General features: G+C 40.1%; 2 protein-coding genes across 3 annotated transcripts in view; one reads left to right on the forward strand and one right to left on the reverse strand.

Moving 5' to 3' along the window:
- The window catches only part of BICDL1 (BICD family like cargo adaptor 1), a gene marked incomplete at its 3' end in the record, with an annotated part of 95,578 nt that overhangs the window by 45,570 nt on the left and 31,791 nt on the right, over positions 1 to 18,217 (reverse strand). The window lies entirely within an intron of this gene.
- Positions 4,527 to 5,405, forward strand: LOC309970267 (small ribosomal subunit protein mS38-like; the record flags this gene model as incomplete). The annotated part of the gene is made up of 1 exon (XM_082852552.1): positions 4,527 to 5,405. One exon carries the CDS (start codon positions 4,527 to 4,529, stop codon positions 5,124 to 5,126), a length of 600 nt encoding a protein of 199 aa, XP_082708678.1. The 3' UTR covers positions 5,127 to 5,405.

The following is an 18,217-nucleotide window of genomic DNA, read 5'->3' on the forward strand; positions in this document are numbered from 1 at the left end:
CGGTTTCCTCAGACCTTCAAACACATGGGACAAACTAACTCTACCCACAGCCAAACCACCTTTCAGGGGCAATTAGACGTTACTTTGTGTTCTGAGTTGGCATCTGTTCTATCTTCTTGTTTCTCCAAAATGGTGAGGAGCTTACTGCTTCTGCAAACTGCCTAGTGTGTTGACTTCGTGAAGACGAAACCTATAAGCCTTGAAGTTGACTCAGTTGTCTCCTGAGAAAAATGGAAGGTCAAAGGATGAGTCTCTTTTTAAAAATTCAGATTAAGAAAAACAGAGGGGCTTCCCTGGTGGCGCAATGGTTAAGAATCCGCCTGCCAATGCAGGGGACACGGGTTCGAGCCCTGGTCCGGGAAGATCCCACATGCCACAGAGCAACTAAGCCCGTGTGCCACAACTACTGAGCCTGCACTCTAGAGCCCGTGAGCCACAACTACTGAGCCCGTGTGCCACAACTACTGAAACCCACGCACTCTAGAGCCTGTGGTTCGCAACAAGAGAAGCCACTGCAATGAGAAGCCCGCGCACCACAACGAAGAGTAGCTCCAGCTTGCCACAACTAGAGAAAGCCCATGCACAGCAACGAAGACCCAACGCAGCCAAAAATAATCAAAATAAATAAATTTAAAAATAAATAAACACACCTAAACTTTAAAAAAAAAAAAGTAAGTTGTTCCAAGTGAATGTCCACTTCTCAGGAAGAGTTAAGAGAGTAAAAGCATATCTCACTTTCTCAGCAATTAAGTACATAATGAAAACCCATTTCCGACTTCTCCAATGTGTTGGAAAATTGATTAGTTAATGTCTGCGAAGGCTTTCAAGTATAAAGCGCTATCTCACTGCTAAGCACTATTCTATTTAAACTTGTTTCTGCTTCCTTTCTGTCACCTCCCGTCTTATCTGGGATGCGATGGTGGAGATTAATTAACTGCAGTCTTATAAACCTGAAACTTCTCGGGAGCAAGGAAGCTTAAAAAGATAGAAATGAAAATTTCTGCACTTTCAGACAGAGGCTCATTTAAATGTCAGAATAATTATTCCAAACCAAAAGAATCCAAACAACCTGCCACCTCAGAGCTCCTAGGTAGAGGAGAAGGTGCTGTAAAAATCAAAATGATCATTCATTAATAGACCTAACATATTAAGAGGAAGAGCAAAAAGCAACAATTCCAAATAACATGGTAATCCAATACTATTCCAACACACAGTTATTGAACATCCACCACAGGCAAGGAAAGATGTTAGGCACTGACTAGGACGCAGCCCTGCTTTCAAGGAAGGACATGAAACAGGTAAATGAACACACGCATTTTACATCTGCTAAAGTGAAAGCAACAACATAGAAGCATGCATATTAAAACATTCAATTGATAGAACTTAAGTTCTGGAAAGTGAATCCTCAAAGCATACTGAATCAATGTCTTTATTTATACATTTGATCATGGATAATTGCTATTTCTATACAATGAGAATCAACAGCTCTAAGCTTTCCCGCCAATCAGCCATAATTACTACATACACCCAAATGAATGGGTATTAGGAAGCATGAAAGAAGTACATTTCCAGATGGACCTAGAGTTTATCATACTAAGTGAAAAAAGTCAGACAGAGAAAGACAAATATTATATGACATCACTTATACGTTGAATCTAAAGAATAGTTCAAATGAAATTATTTATAAAACAAAAACAGGGACCTCCCTGGTGGTCCAGTGGTAAAGAATCCGCCTCCCAATGCAGGGGACATGGGTTTGATCCCGGGTTGGGGAACTAAGATCCCACATGCTGCAGGGCAACTAAGCCTGAACGCCTCAACTATAGAGCCCGTGTGCCGCAAACTACAGAGCCCACGCATTCTGGAGCCTGTGTACCACAACTAGAAAGAGAAAACCTGCATGCCACAACTAGCGAGAAGCCCGCACACCATAAAGAGCCTGTGCGCTGCAATGAAAGATCCTGCATGCCTCAGCGAAGGTCTCACCTGCCGCAACTAAGACCCAATGCAGCCAAAAAACAAAAAAAAACCAAAAACAGACTCACAGACATAGAAAACAAATTTATGGTTACCAAAGGGGAAGTGGAGGAGGGGGGAGGGAGGGATACATTAGAAAGGAAAAAAAAGGAAAAGAAATACATTTCCAGATGAATCTGAGGAAGAAAACGAGTCTGATGATCCAATACAAGGAAATTGCTTACTGATTCTATAGTTTGCTGCCACACTAAACAAAGTGTAGCTAGTTTACACTGTAGAAGAATTAAACAGAATAAAGGCTATCCTTCTGATTATGGAGTAAATCCACAGAAGTCCTGAAATTATCTTCCATGGTTACACTTTCTGACCCATTAATTTTACTGCTAGGAATCTATCTTGAAGACTAATCAGAGAAGGGACTTCACTGGTGTTGCAGCAGTTAAGAATCCACCTACCAATGCAGGGGACATGGGTTCAAGCCCTAGTCTGGGAAGATCGCACATGCTGCGGAGCAACTAAGCCCGTTTGCCACAACTACTGAGCTTGCACTCTAGAGCCTGCGCCACAACTACTGAGCCTATATGCTGCAACTACTGAAGCCTGCGTGCCTAGAGCCCATGCTCCGCAACAAGAGAAGCCACCGCAATGAGAAGCCCGCACACCGCAACGAAGAGTAGCCCCTGCCAGCCACAAAGGAAAGGATTGATTAACATAAAAGTCTGGAGAGTGGTTCCTCTGGAAGGAGGGGGTGTGCCTGTGGAGGGGCTTGTAAGACCTAGAGCATAGGGGCTCAGTTAAGCCAGGCTGACTCCTGCCCACCAGCAATGGTGAGATAACAAATAAAAAGTTTGCTGATCCCTGCATCCCTTCAAAGAAATTGGCATATGAAGCCAAATTCCAGTTTGGGAGTCTCCTGGATGATCTTATATGCCAATCAGAGTCATAAAATCACATGCTATGGTCTCTCCAGGGACCAATGGCCCAGAAACTTCTGTTCAAGCCCAGCACTCCCACTCCAGGGAAGGAGACCCACCACCAGGCTGCAGCTCTCAAACCCCTCTGTGTTTAGTTAACTTTAGTATCATGATTTTAGTTAAAAATAAGTCCAGTCATGCCTTGATTGTACTTCGCATGTTCCCAAACCTGTACTCATTAAAACACAATTCTTGGTTTGTCAGGTAATCTTATCCATTTGAAATCTTCTTAATCTCATTTTTACAGATAAAATATAATTTATGTTAGTCTAAAACTAATACTGTTTCATTTTCCAAAATATGAATACTAAATTATATGAACCAAAACCATATGACCATAGGAATCATAGGAAAGTTACGTGCGAAAATTTTAGTTGGTGATATGCTATTTTTATCAAAACGTTCAATGACCACAAAGGATGAGAAATTATGTTCCAGTATTTGGTGGTGCTGAAAGCAGAATCCTTCAAAATCAATGCCTGAAGATGCCACAGATTACATGTCTTGTCAAAAGCGAGAAAACACAACTGAATAATGGAGGATCTCACATTATCATCATAAATGTACATCTTCTAGCCAAAATGTTTGATTTGAATCCAGTAAGCTTTAATATATAACCTCCAGTTAATAGGCAATGCCAGGGAATAGAAGAATGAGCTAAATGTCACTATGAGGAAGCAGCCAGACAAATACAGAAGCTGGAACTTTCTACATGTCAACTGGCCCAGCTTCTTCAACATGTCAATGAAAAAGAGGAATTGTACTACAATAAATAATACTTAAGGGACCAGATATAATGCAACAAACATAATGCATAGTCCTGGATTGGATTCCGGTTTGCAAACCAAGAGTAAAGTACATCTTTGAAGGTCAGTTGGGAAAATGTGAATATGAGCTTGAAATTAGGATAATGAAAAATTACTGCAGTGAAAATAGAGACTCCACTTTTAAAGGGTGCACACAAAATCCCACCTGCTCCAGGACCCAGGGCAGAAGCAGTAATTTGAAAGGAGCCTGGGTCAGACACACTTGCTGATCTTGTAGAGTCTCCCCGAGAAGCAGGAGGCAACTGGAGCTCACCCTAGGGACAAAGACACTGGTGGCAGCCATTTTTGGGAGCTTGCTCTACCATGTGGACACTGGTGTCAGCAAGTACCATTCTGTCCATCAACAGATGAATGTATAAAGAAGATTTCACACACACACACACACACACACACACACACAAACAGGAATATTACTCAGTCATAAAAAAGAATGTAATTTCACCATTTGCAACAACACAGATGAAACTGGAGGGTATTATTTGCGAAGTGACTGACAAGGGATTAATCTCCAAAACATACAAACAGCTCATGCAACTCTATGTCAAAAAAACAAACAACCCGAGCGTGGTGGAATGGTCAGCTGAGTCTCCCGGTTGCATCTGGGAAGAGTCGGTGTGAGGCCGCGATGTGCGAGCTCCAGGGAAGGCGGAGGCGACCGCCGCTGGCTGGGGCTCGGGGCCTAAGACCCGAGCGTCGACACCACCTGCGCGCTCCGCTGAGTGCCTGGGAACGCCGCCAAGCACAGACCATGTTCATGGTGCGCCTGACTTCCCAGCTGCTCAGGGCTGTTCCCCGGGCAGGTTGTAGTGGGCCTTGGCCTGTCTGCGAGGTGTTGGGCAGGCATGCCTGCAGGCCTCGCTACAGCATGCAACCAATAGGCCCAAGTGGGGTTGCCTCCCTCCCTGACAGGTGGGTCCACATGGAGCTTGAGGAGATGCTGGTCCCCAGGAAGATGTCTATCAGCCCCCTGGCGAGCTGGCTGACCGTTCGCTACCTCCTGCCCAGACTGGATGCTGGGGCCCCAGGGACTGTGTCTCCAGCCCAAGTCTATGAGTGTCCACCCAGCCAGGTGGGGGAAGGGGTCGAGCAGGGGGGTAAGGAGGTCTGGGACGCACCCCAGATACAGTCCAAAAACGTGCTCAAGATCCGCCGGCAGAAGATGAATCATCACAAGTACTGCAAGCTGGTCAAGAGGACCTGGTTCCTGCGGCAGAAAGTCAGGGAGGGACGCCTGAAACGGAAGCAGATGAGGTTCGAGAGAGACCTGAGGCGCATCTGGCGGAAGGCGGGCCTGAAGGAAGCCCCCGCAGGCTGGCAGACCGCCAAGCTCTACCTGAAGGGCAAATGAGTCTCGTGTGTCCCTCCCCCAGCCCTGTTACTGCTGATGACCCACTGTAATAAATATTTGGAGAACTTAGCCATCAAAACAAACAAACAAACAAACAAACAAAACAAACAACCCAATCAAAAAATGGGCAGAAGATCTAAATAGACATTTCTCCAAAGAAGACACACAGATGGCCAAAAGGCACATGAAAAGATGCTCAACATCACTAATTATCCGAGAAATGCAAATCAAAACTACATAGAGGTATCACCTTACACTGGTCAGAATGGCCATCATCAAAAACTCTACAAACAATAAATGCTGGAGAGGGTGTGGAAAAAAGGGAACCCTCCTACACTGCTGGTGGGAATGTAAAATGGTACAACCACTATGGAGAACAGTATGGAAGTTCCTTAAAAAACTAAAAATAGAACTACCATATGATCCAGCAATCCCACTCCTGGACATATATCTGGACAAAACCATAATTTGAAAAGATACATTCTCCCCAGTGTTTACTACAGCACTATTTACAATATCCAAGACATGAATGCAACCTAAATATCCATCAACAGAGGAATGGATAAAAAAGATGTGGTACATATATACAATAGAATATTACTCAGCCATAAAAAAGAACAAAATAATGTCATTTGCAGCAACATGGATGGACCCAGAGATTATCATACTAAGTGAAGTAAGTCAGACATAGAAAGTCAAATATCATATGATATCACTCATATGTGGAATCTAATTTTTAAAAAATGATATAAATGAACTTATTTACAAAACAGAAACAGACTCACAGATTTCAAAAACAAACTCATGGTTACCAAAGGGGAAACGTGGGAGGGAGGGATAAATTAGGAGCTTGGGATTAACATACACACACTACTATATATAAAATAGATAACCAACAAGGACGTAATGTATAGCACAGGGAACTCTACTAAATATTCTGTAATAACCTATATTCATTCTTTTTCAGATTATTTTCCTGTATATGTATAACTGAACCATTTTGCTGTACATCTGAAATTAACACACCATTGTAAATCAACTACACTCCAATAAAATTTTTAAAAAATTTTTAAAAGAAGATGTGATACACACACACACACACACACGGGAATACTATTCAGCCATTAAAGAAAAATGAACTTTTGCCATTTTCAGCAACATAGATGAACCTGGAGGGTATTATGCTTAGTGAAATAAAGTCAGAGAAAGACAGATACTGTATGTTATCACTTATACATGGAATTAAAAAAATAAAACAAACTAATGAATATAACAGAACAGAAACAGACTCACAGATATAGAGAACAAACTAGCGGTTACCAGTGGGAAGAGGGAAGGGGGAGGGGCAGATTAGGGTAGGGGATAAAGAGGTACAATCTACTATGTAAAAAATAAATAAGCGGGCCTTCCCCGGTGGCACAGTGGTTAAGAATCCGACTGCCAATGCAGGGGACACGGGTTCGAGCCCTGGTCCAGGATGATCCCACATGCTGTGGAGCAACTAAGCCCGTGCGCCACAGCTACTGAGCCTGCGCTCTAGAGCCCGTGAGTCACAACTACTGAGCCCACGAGCCGCAACTACTGAAGCCCACACGCCTAGAGCCCGTGCTCCGCAACAAGAGAAGCCACCACAATGAGAAGCCCGCGCGCTGAAACGAAGACTAGCCCCCACTCACAACTAGAGAAAGCCCGAGCACAGCAACAAAGACCCAACGCAGCCAAAATAAATAAATAAATCAATAAAATTATTTAAAATAAATAAATAAGCTATAAGGATATATTATACAGCACAGGAAATACAGTCAATATTTTATAATAACTTTCAATGGAATATAATCTAAAAAATTTTGAATCACTATGTGTACACTTAAAACTAATGTAATATTGTAAATCAATTATACCTCAATAAAAAAATAAGTTAAAACAAAATCTCCAAGGCAATGAATAGTAAGTGCTAAGTCAGTGATAATGAGCTCAGAAAATGAAGCAATCACTGCTAGAATGGTGAGGGAAGTCTTCACGAAGGAGCTGAACTGCCAGCTGGTCCTGGAAAAATGGGCAGAATTTGGATAAGCAGAAACTGCCCATTCTTTAACCCATCCGTCCGCCTAAAAGTGACAGGTCTATATGGAGGACAGCCTGGCTAGGCCATGAGATACTGAGACCAAAAGCCCCCCCAAATAAGCAAGCAAGCAAGCAAGCAAACAAGCAAACCTCCCTTTAAACCCTAATCAGCTGTTCCTCGTTTTTGTCATGGCTCATGCCCAGCGTGACCCCAGAGCCACACCAGGAAGAGGAGCATCGATTTATTCTGTCCTCATTTTCCTAAAAGATTCCCTCTTCCTAGCTTCTGAGAATGGAATGTTTTGCCTCTGAGAAAGGAATATTCTAACACAGGTATGTGTGGGCCTTCGTATACATGTAATGGATTGAACGGAAAGTATGGTGGAAGGAATTTTATTTTGAGACTGGCAAGGCAGCAGATACAAAATGCCCTTTGCAAACTGCATAGGGTTCTACCACTTCCATGAATGCACACACTCCAGTCTTCTTTCTTTTTGTGTTTTGATCTGACTCAGTCATTCATATATTCAATAGACGTTTGATAAGCACCTATCATGTGCCTGGCACACAAAGTTACAGACACAAATACAAAAGAAACTGTAAACAAACGCTGAACTCTAGTTAATGGTATACATCCTAAAGTATTAAGGAGTAAAGTATACTGATGTCTCCAACTTCCTTTGAAATGCATCAGAAAATAAGATAAAGTGATGGATAACTTGATGCCTTGCCTGTAGCTGGTAGTCAGTTCTCAATAAATGTTTGCTGAATTTGTGAAAACCAAAACTAGAAAAATTTAAACAAAGTAGATTCTAAGTTCATATCTGGAAGCATATTCTATCTGAGAAATCTGAAATCTGTTCAAGTCTAAAGTTTTTGATCCTCTGGGAAATAGGACACCTAGAGACAAACTGGAATTTGTTATGTCCAGACTGTGGATCACTCAGGTGCTGTGGGAAGCAGCAGAGGCAAAAAAGAACTCATGGGACTTCCCTGGTGGTGTAGTGGTTAAGAACTCTCCTGCCAATGCAGGGGACACGGGTTCAATCCCTGGTCCGGGAAGATCCCACATGCCACGGAGCAACTAAGCCCGTGCGCCATAACTACTGAGCCTGCACTCTAGACCCACAAGCCACAACTAGAGCCTGCACACCACAACTACTGAAGCCTGTGCACCCTAGAGCCCATGCTCCACAACAAGACAAGCCACTGCAAGGAGAAGCCTGTGCACTACAACGAAGAGTAGCTCCCGCTCGCCCCAACTAGAGAAAGCCCGCATGCAGCAACAAAGACCCAATGCGGCCAAAAATAAATAAATTAAAAAAAAAAAAGACACTCGAAAAGATGTATGCACTTCCATGTTCATTGCAGCATTATTTACAACAGCCAAGATATGGAAACAACCTAAGTGTCCACTGATGAATAAGCAGATAAAGAAAATATGGTGTACATATATACAATGGGATATTATTCAGCCATAAAAATAATGAAGTCTTGCCATCTGCAACAACATGTATAGACGTAGAGGGAATCTGCTAAGTGAAATAAGTCAGACAAAGAAAGACAAATACCATATGATCTCACTTATATGTGGAATCTAAAAAAAGCAAAACCAAAACCAAAAATATACCCAAGCTCATAGATACAGAGAACAGATTGGTAGTTGCCAGAGGCAAGGGTGGGTGAAACAGGTGAAGGAGGTCAAAAGGTACAAATTTCCAGTTATAAAATAAGTCATGGGGATGTAATATACAGCATGTTGACTATAGCTAATAAAAGTTTTTATAAGGAAAAAATTTTCTAACTATGTATGGTCACAGATGTTAACCAGATTTACTGTGGCTATCATTTTACAATTTATACAAGTATCAAGTTATTATGTTGTACAACTGAAACTAATATAATGTTATGTGTCAATTATACCTCAATTAAAAAAAAAAAAGTGAAGTGGAGAGAGCAGACATCCTTGCCTTGTTCCTAACCTCAGGAGTCTTTTGCCATTTAAGTATGTTACCTGCAGGTTTTTTTGTAAATGACCCTTATCAAAAAGTTCTCTTCGATTCCTAGCCTGCTGAGAGTTTTCATCAGGAATGGATGTTGGATTTGGTCAAATGCTTTGTGTCTGACATAATCATATGGTCTTTCTCTTTTAGTATGTTAATAGGTGAATTATATTAATTAATATTTGAAGGTTAAATCAACCCTAAATTCCTAGGATAAACCTCACTTATTTTTAATTCATTTAGACTTTTACGGCCCATAATATGGTCTATCTTGGTAAGATGTGTACTTGAAAATAATGTACATCCTGCTATTGTTAGGTGGAGTATTCTATCAAGTCTAGGTCTAATCAGACCTGGTTGATAGTTGGTTCAAGTCTCCTATATCCTTATTTTCTGTTTACTTGTTCTATCAGTAATTGAGAGAGATAAATTGAATTGTGAATTTGTCTATTTTTGCTTTCAGTCCTATCACTTTTTGCTTCATGTATTTTGAAACTCTGTTATTAAAGGCATAAACATTTAGGACTGTTATGTTCTCTTGAGTGACCTCTTCACCATTATGAAATGGGCTTCTCTATTGCTGGTAATATTCTTTGCTCTGGAATGTACTTTATTACATTATTTGATATTAAATAATGTAGCCACTTCACCTTTCTTTTGACTAGCAATAGTATGGTATAATTTTTCCATCCTTTTATTTTTAACCTATTAGTGCCTTACTTTTTTATCCAATCAGACAGATTCTGCTTTTTAACTGCTGGTGTTTTAACCATTTACATTTAATGTGACCTATTGATAAGTTTAGGTTTGAGTCTATCACCTTCTATTTGTTTTCTATTTGTACTATATGTTCTTCTATTTTTCCTCTCTTTCTGCCTTTAAAAAATTAATGAAATATTTTTATGATTCCATTTTATCTTGTTTGTTGGCTTATTAGCTATAATTCTTTGTTTTATTATTTTAGTGATTGCTTTAGGGTATATGATATTCATTTTAACTTACCACAGTCTACCATTAAGTGTTATCCTTCCACTTCACATATAGTATAATAATTTTATAATAGCATACTTCCATTTCTCCCCTTCTGACCTTTAGGCTATTGTTGTAATGCATTTTATTTTTACAAATGTTATAAACCCCATAATACACTGTTATCATTTTTGTTTAAATAGTCAATTATGATTTAAAGACATTTCAATAATAAGAAAAAAACTGTATTTACATATAATTACCATTTCTAGCTCTCTCCGTTCTTCCGTGTAGATCCAGATTTCCACCTGGTATCATTTTCCCTTTTGCCTGAAAAACTTCTTTTAGCATTTTTTTACAGTGTAAATCTGCTGATAAATTATTTTGTATATCTGAAAATGTTTTTCACCTTAACTTACAAAATATATTTTCACTGTGTGTAGAATTCTAGATTGAAAGATTTCTTTTCAGTTCTTTAAAGATGTGCTCCATTATATTCCCTCTGACATTATTTTTGATGAGAAATACGATGTCATTCATTTCTTTGTTCCTCTTTACGTACTGTGTCTTTTTCTCTGGTTGCTTTTAAGATTTTCCCTCTATCACCAGTTTTAAGCAATTTGATTATTGTGTGCCTTAGTGCGTGTAGCAGTTGGGTCCAACCAGGAGAAAGAAATCACATAGTAGATTAAGAGGGGAAATTTAAGATGAATGAATAAAGAAGATGTGGCACAAATATACAACGGAATATTACTCAGCCATAAAAAGAAACGAAATTGAGTTATTTGTAGTGAGGTGGATGGACCTAGAGTCTGTCATACAGAGTGAAGTAAGTCAGAAAGAGAAAAACAAATACCATATGCTAACACATATATATGGAATCTAAAAAAAAAAAAAAAGGGTCATGAAGAACCTAGGGGCAGGACGGAAATAAAGATGCAGACCTACTACAGAATGGACTTGAGGACATGGGGAGGGGGAAGGGTAAGCTGGGACAAAGTGAGAGAGTGGTAGTGTATATATATGAACATATAAACACTACCAAATGTAAAATAGATAGCTAGTGGGAAGCAGCCGCATAGCACAGGGAGATCAGTTCAGTGCTTTGCGACCACCTAGAGTGGTGGGATAGGGAGAGTGGGAGGGAGGGAGACGCAAGAGGGAAGACCTATGAGGATATATGTATAAGTATAGCTGATTCACTTTGTTATAAAGCAGAAACTAACACACCATTGTAAAGCAATTATTCTCCAATAAAGATGTAAAAAAAAAGAGGGAATTTAATATAAAGGGTTATTAACCATGATAAAAGAGTAACTAAAAGAAATAAGGAAACCCTGTATGGTACACTATAGCTGAATGAGAATATCCATAAAGGACAGATGTGGAAGGGTTCAGACCTCATTGGGAGGAGGTATGGTATAGCCCCACTGGATAGCAGAGAAGTCTGCTAGTTTGGCCAGGTCAGAAGTGGTCTGGAGTTCCCAGGCAAACAATAAGCTATACTGTGGAGTGCAGGTGGGGAGCAGGTAACTGGCAACCAATGACATGCAGGAGAGAGTCTGAGTGTTGATGGGGGAAGGAAGCCTTCAGAGCACAGGGTCACATGGAGGTTCTAGTTTATATGTTCAAAGAGCTGAAGAAAGGACAAGGGTGCAAACATTGCAAAAAGACCATGTTGTGGAAGGCTACACCAGATGTCCTCACACTGACACCTCTGACCCCCAACCGGCGCCAGCAGGAGAGCTTCTTTCTCCTACAGTGTCCCTCTAGCACCAGAGCCCTGTATTAAGAAAGCTTAACATCACGCTAACTTTAAAGAATTCCTTTGTTTATCTCAGAGTGTGTACTGAGGGTGCATCTGGCGCTGAAAGGCAGTAAATTGTTAACTGACAGTGTAGTTTTCTTCATGTTTCTTTGTCTGGTGTTCCTTGAGCTTCTCAGATCTGTGGGTTTATACTTTCCATCAAGTTTGGGTAATTTTCAGCAATTTCTTCAGATATTATTTCTGTACTTCCCTCTCTTTGGGGAATCCAATTACACTTGTATTAGGCCACTTGAAGTTGTCCTGCAGCTAACTGATGCTCTTTTCTTTTCCTTTTTGTGTTTCATCGTGGAGAATTTCTATTGCTATGCCTTCAAATTCCCTAATCTTTTCCTCTGCAATGTCTAATCTGCAATGAATCTTGTCAGTGTACTTTTCATCTCAGACATTGTAGTTTTCATTCCTAGAAGTTCTATTTGGATCTATTTTATATATTCTGTGTCTCTACTCAACTTCTGAACATACAGAGTACAAGTTATAATCACTCTCTTAATGTTCTTCTCTGCTAATTCTAATATCTGTGTCAGCTTTGGGTCAGTTTCAATGGATTGATTTTCCTCTTTATGGATCATGTCTTGCCTCTTTGTTATTCCTATAATTCTTTTTGAGCTTTGTTCTGGGAAACAGTTAAGTTACTTGGACATGGTTTGATCCTTTCGAATCTTGCTTTTAAGATTTGTTAGGCAGGTCCAGAGCAGTGCTCAGTCTAGAGCTAATTATTCCCTACTACAAAGGCAAGACCTTCCTGAGTACTCTACTGAATGTCTAATGAATTATGAAATTTTCCTGTCTAGCTGGTGGTAACAGTGCCTGTTGCCATCACTGTGTGAGCACTGGGCAACACTGCTTCTAATTTCTTCAAATTCCCAGTCTTGACTAGTTTGCTCATGTCTTGTGCTAATCAGTCTCTGCTGAGTATTCAAGAAAGAACTTCGCAGATCTCTGGTTCTCTCCATCTATCTTTTCTTTCTGATACTCTGTCCTATGAACTGTTGCTGCATTGGTCTCCCTAGACTCACAGCTCCATGTTAACTCAGGGAATCTGCTGGGCTCTGCTCAGTTCCTGCTCCTGATGTCAGAGCCTGGAAACTCAACGCAGGATGGGACAATTGTAGGGCTCATCTCTTTTGTTTGCCGTCCCTCAGGGATCACTATCCTTCATTGTTTGATGCCCAGTGTCCTGAAAACTATTGTTTCATATAGTTTTTTTTTTTGTTTTTCTTAGGTAGGAAGGTAATCTGGTTCCTATTATTCCAGCTTGTCTGGAAGGAGAAGTTCCCAATATACTTTTATATACTTTTTATTGAAGTATAGTTGATTTACATTATATTAGTTTCAGGTGATTCAATGATTTTTACAGATTATACTCCATTAAAAGTTATTACAAGATAGGGCTTCCGTGGTGGCGCAGTGGTTGAGAATCTGCCTGCCAATGCAGGGGACACGGGTTCGAGCCCTGGTCTGGGAAGATCCCACATGCCACGGAGCAACTGGCCCATGAGCCACAACTACTGAGCCTGCACGTCTGCAGCCTGTGCCCCGCAACAAGAGAGGCTGCGACAGTGAAAGGCCCACGCACCGTGATGAAGAGTGGCCCCCACTTACCACAACTAGAGAAAGCCCTCACACAGAAACGAAGACCCAACACAGCCAAAAATAAATAAATAAAAAAAAGTTATTATAAGATAATGGCTATAGTTCACTGGGCTATACAATATATTCTTGTTGCTTATCTATTTTATACACAGTAGTTTATATCTTTTAATTCCATACCCCTATATCTTGCCCCTCCCCTCTTCCCTCTCCCCAGTGGTAACCACTAGTTTAGTTTGCTTTCTATATCTGGGAGTCTGTTTCTGTTTTGCTATTTACATTCACTTGTTTTATTTTTTTAGAATCCACATATAATGATATCATACAGTATTTGTCTTTGTCTGACTTATTTCACTAAGTATAATATTCTCTAGGTCCATCCACATTGCTACAAATGGCAGAATTTCACTCTTTTTTATGGCTGAGTAGTATTCCAGTGTGTGTGTGTGTGTGTGTGTGTGTGTGTGTGTGTGTGTGTGTGTGTACACCACATCTTCTTAAGCCAATTGTCTGTTGATGGGCGCTTGGGCCGTTCCCATGTCTTGGATATTGTAAATAGTGCTGCTGTAAACATTGGAGTCCATGTATCTTTTTGAATTAATATTTTCATTTTTTTCTGAATATGTACCCACGAGTGGAACTGCTAGATCATATGATAGTTCTAATTTCAGTTTTCTGAGGAATTTCCATACTGCTTTCCATAGTGGATGCACCAATTTACATTCCCACCAACAGTGTATGAGGATTCCCTTTTCTCCACATCCCCGCCGACATTTGTTATTTGTAGACTTTTTTTTTTTTTTTACAAGAGATAGACTGACACCAAGCATTGTAAATGGATGACCACAACAAAAGCAACAATGATTACAATTACCAAACACAAAACACACTCATACCATGTCATAATATTGACATTCAGTCCAGTAATCCTCCACTGTAACAGCTCCTTTACTTTGCAGTGAAAATTCATTTGTATATTTTTTGCCTCTGAGTCCTCGCGGGATTTTTTTTTTTTATTCAAAGTCACAAAAATTATAATCATCCTCATCAGTTCACTCAGTCCCATGTTATTTGTAGACTTTTTGATGATAGCCATTCTGACAGGTGTGCAGTGATACCTCATTGTTGTTTTGATTTGCATTTCTCTAATAATTAGCAATGTTGAGTATCTTCTCATGTGCCTATTCGCCATCTGTACGTGTTCTTTAGAAAAATGTCTATTCAGGTGTTCTGCCCATTTTTTGATTGGGTTCTTTGTGAGTTTTTTTTTTTTTTTTTTGATACTGAGCTGTATGACCTGTTTATATATTTTGGATATTAACCCCTTATCAGTAATATTGTTTGCAAACATTTTCTCCCATTCAGTAGACTGTCAATGGTTTCCTTTGCTGTGCAGAAGCTTTTAAGTTTAATTAGGTCCCTTTGTTTATTTTTGCTTTTGTTTCTTTTGCCTTACCAGACAGATCTCAAAATATATTGTTACAATTTATGTCAAAGGATGTTTTGCCTATGTTCTCTTCCAGGAGTTTTAAGACTCCAGGTCTTACATTTAGGTCTTTATCCATTTTTTTTTTAATATGGTGTGAGAAAATGTTCTAATTTCACTGTTTTACATGTAGCTGACCAGTTTTCCCAGCACCACTTATTGAAGAGTCTATCTTTCCCTCATTGTATATTCTTGCCTGCTCTGCTGTAGATTAATTGACCATAGGTGCCTGGGTTTATTCCTGAGCTCTCTATTCTGTTCCACTGATCTATGTGTCTGGTTTTTTGTTTTTTGTTTTGCCAGTACCAGGCCATTTTGATTATTGTAGCTTTGTAGTATAGTCTAAAGTCTTGGAGGGTGATACCTCCAGCTTTGCTCTTCTTTCCCAAGATTGCTTTGGCAACTCAGGGTCTTCTGTGGTTTCAAATGAATTTTAGGATTATTTGCTCTAGTTCTGTGAAAAATGTCATGGGTATTTTGATAGGAATTGCAATAAATCTGTAGATTGCTTTGGGCAGTATGGTCATTTTAACAATATTAATTCTCAAGTCTTTTAATCTTGTTTTTTTCTCATGCTATTTTATTTTATTTTTAATTTTTATTGGGGTATAGTTGATTTACAATGTTGTGTTAGTTTCAGGTGTACAGCAAAGTGAATCAGATATACATATATCCTTTTTTTAGATTCTTTTCCCATACAGGCCATTACAGAGTAGTAAGTAGAGTTCCCTGTGCTGTACAGTAGGTTCTTATTAGTTATCTTTTTTGTGTGTGTGTGCAGTACGCGGGCCTCCCACTGCTGTGGCCTCTCCTGTTGCGGAGCACAGGCTCCGGACGCGCAGGCCCAGTGGCCATGGCTCACGGGCCTAGCCGCTCCACAGCATGTGGGATCCTCCCAGACTGGGGCACAAACCCGTGTCCCCCGCATCGGCAGGGGGACTCTCAACCACTGCGCCACCAGGGAAGCCCCTAGTTATCTATTTTATATATAGTAGTGTGTATATGTCAATCCCAATCTCCCAATTTATCCCTCTACCCCCTTATCCCCGGTAACCATAAGTTTGTTTTCTACATTTGTTAAGTCTCTTCTAATCTTGAATAAATTCCCACCCCTATCTTTTCGTTTTCTATGACATTGAATAGACCCAGCCAGTTTTCCTATGGGATGCCCACTTTCCAGATTTGTCTAATTGCTTCCTTGTAGCAATTAGACTTGTTCCTCTAAAATAGGGTTGGCAAATTTTCCTTAAAAGTCCAGAAAATAAATATTTTAGGCTTTGTGGGCCACATACTATCTCTGTCACATATTCTTTTTTGTTTCTTGGTTTATTTCTGTCTTATTCTAACAATCCTTTAAAAATGTAAAAACCATTCTTAGCTCAAGGGCTACAGGCTGGATTTGGCCTAAGGGCCATAGTTTGCTCCTGCTCTAATCTCTGCATTTTCTGTAAACTGAAAGTCAATCTAAAAGCCTTGAACAGATTCAGGTTAAACAATTTTTACAAAACACTTCACAGGTGATGCTGTTTACCTCAAGCTGCACCCCAACAAGAAGCACATAATGCCTGGTTATTCCACTTTCTGTGATGCCAAGATAGACCACTAGGTTAAGGTAATCGCTCTATTGTAAAGTTGTGTTTTTCCCCTTGAAATAACCAAATAATCTGTGGGGTTATATTTCCAATTCTCCATCTGCCTCTCACCTAATAATTTTTATCATCTGTAGATGGTTTTTGCCTGAATCAGGTATTTTATTAGGAGTTGAAATGGTGATTCCTAATTATACCATTACTTCTACAAATATTAGCTGGTATTCTTACATAAAAAAGAACATACCCTCATTACCTAGAGTTATTTGGTTATGTTAAAACAGTTGCTACTGGGCTTCCCTGGTGGTGCAGTGGTTGAGAGTCCCCCTGCCGATGTAGGGGACACGGGTTCGTGCCCCGGTCCGGGAAGATCCCACATGCTGAGGAGAGGCTGGGCCCGTGAGTCATGGCCGCTGAGCCTGCACGTCCCGAGCCTGTGCTCCACAATGGGAGAGGCCACAACAGTGAGAGGCCCGCGTACCGCAAGAGAAAAACAAACAAACAAACAAAAAAAACCAGTTGCTACTAGAAAAATGGTCAATTATGTCCTTTCATTGGTGTTTAGAGTAAGGAGTTGATATTAATTTTTAAACTGTGGGGTGGGGGAAGCTTCTCTTTTCTGAGATTTATCATGGACTCATGGATTTTTATATATTTATGTGTATAAATCAACTGCAGCCATTATTCTGCCTAATGCTCCAACTGTCCCAACTTTAGCCAGTGGGGGTCCTTTCAGACTACCTTCTGTGTCCTTTGACACAACTCCATTAGCTTGTTTTCACTTGAAGTACACATATAATTATTCCATTAGATTTTGAAAGCTTTCCTGCTTCTAGCACAAAATGATGTCTCAGGCTCACCCTGTTAAGTTCTTACTCCAGACTTGGAATGACTCTTTTCTCCAAGGAGCGCTGGTTCCTTTTAGTGGGCAATGATATTTAGGAAGTGAAATCTGTGCATTAGGGGTACTCATTACTACCAGTATATCACTGCTTCTAGGCCCTCTGCAGACACAGCTAGGAAAAAAAAACCATGATGAATTGTACTTGTCTTACATGTTCTGATTTATACTTATCTATCTGTCCTAAGCTTTTTGACTCTGATTTATCTGATATTGACTTCTTGCCTGATTATTTTTCACAGCTGTCCCTCATACCCATTCTCTTGTTTATATCACACCTGCTGTTAACTATTAAAGCAACTCTTGCTAAATACTGAGGTGCTACTATTCTTGTCCCTAGGTTGTATGACACTGCATGACTTTGACCATGAATCTCATTAAACAAAAATGAAGGGATACTGCCATTACAATACTGTGTAGCAACAGTCACTTGCTAAGCACTAATTTTATAGTGTCACATCTCTATTAATTATTTACCTAGGAGAACAGTCAGATTGATTTTAAAAAATCAAATTTTGTTTTCTCTATCACATTTTATAACCTTCTGAGCATTAGGGCACTGTGAATGGCACCGGAGATACAAACCAGTCAAAGACAGTCTTTAGCATGAGTAGTAGTATACATACACCTGCTATTTACTAAGCCAGCAAGTATGCTAAGA

This window comes from Leucopleurus acutus (genome assembly GCF_964270905.1).
Source record: "Leucopleurus acutus genome assembly, chromosome: 13".
Classification (NCBI taxonomy): domain Eukaryota; kingdom Metazoa; phylum Chordata; class Mammalia; order Artiodactyla; family Delphinidae; genus Leucopleurus; species Leucopleurus acutus.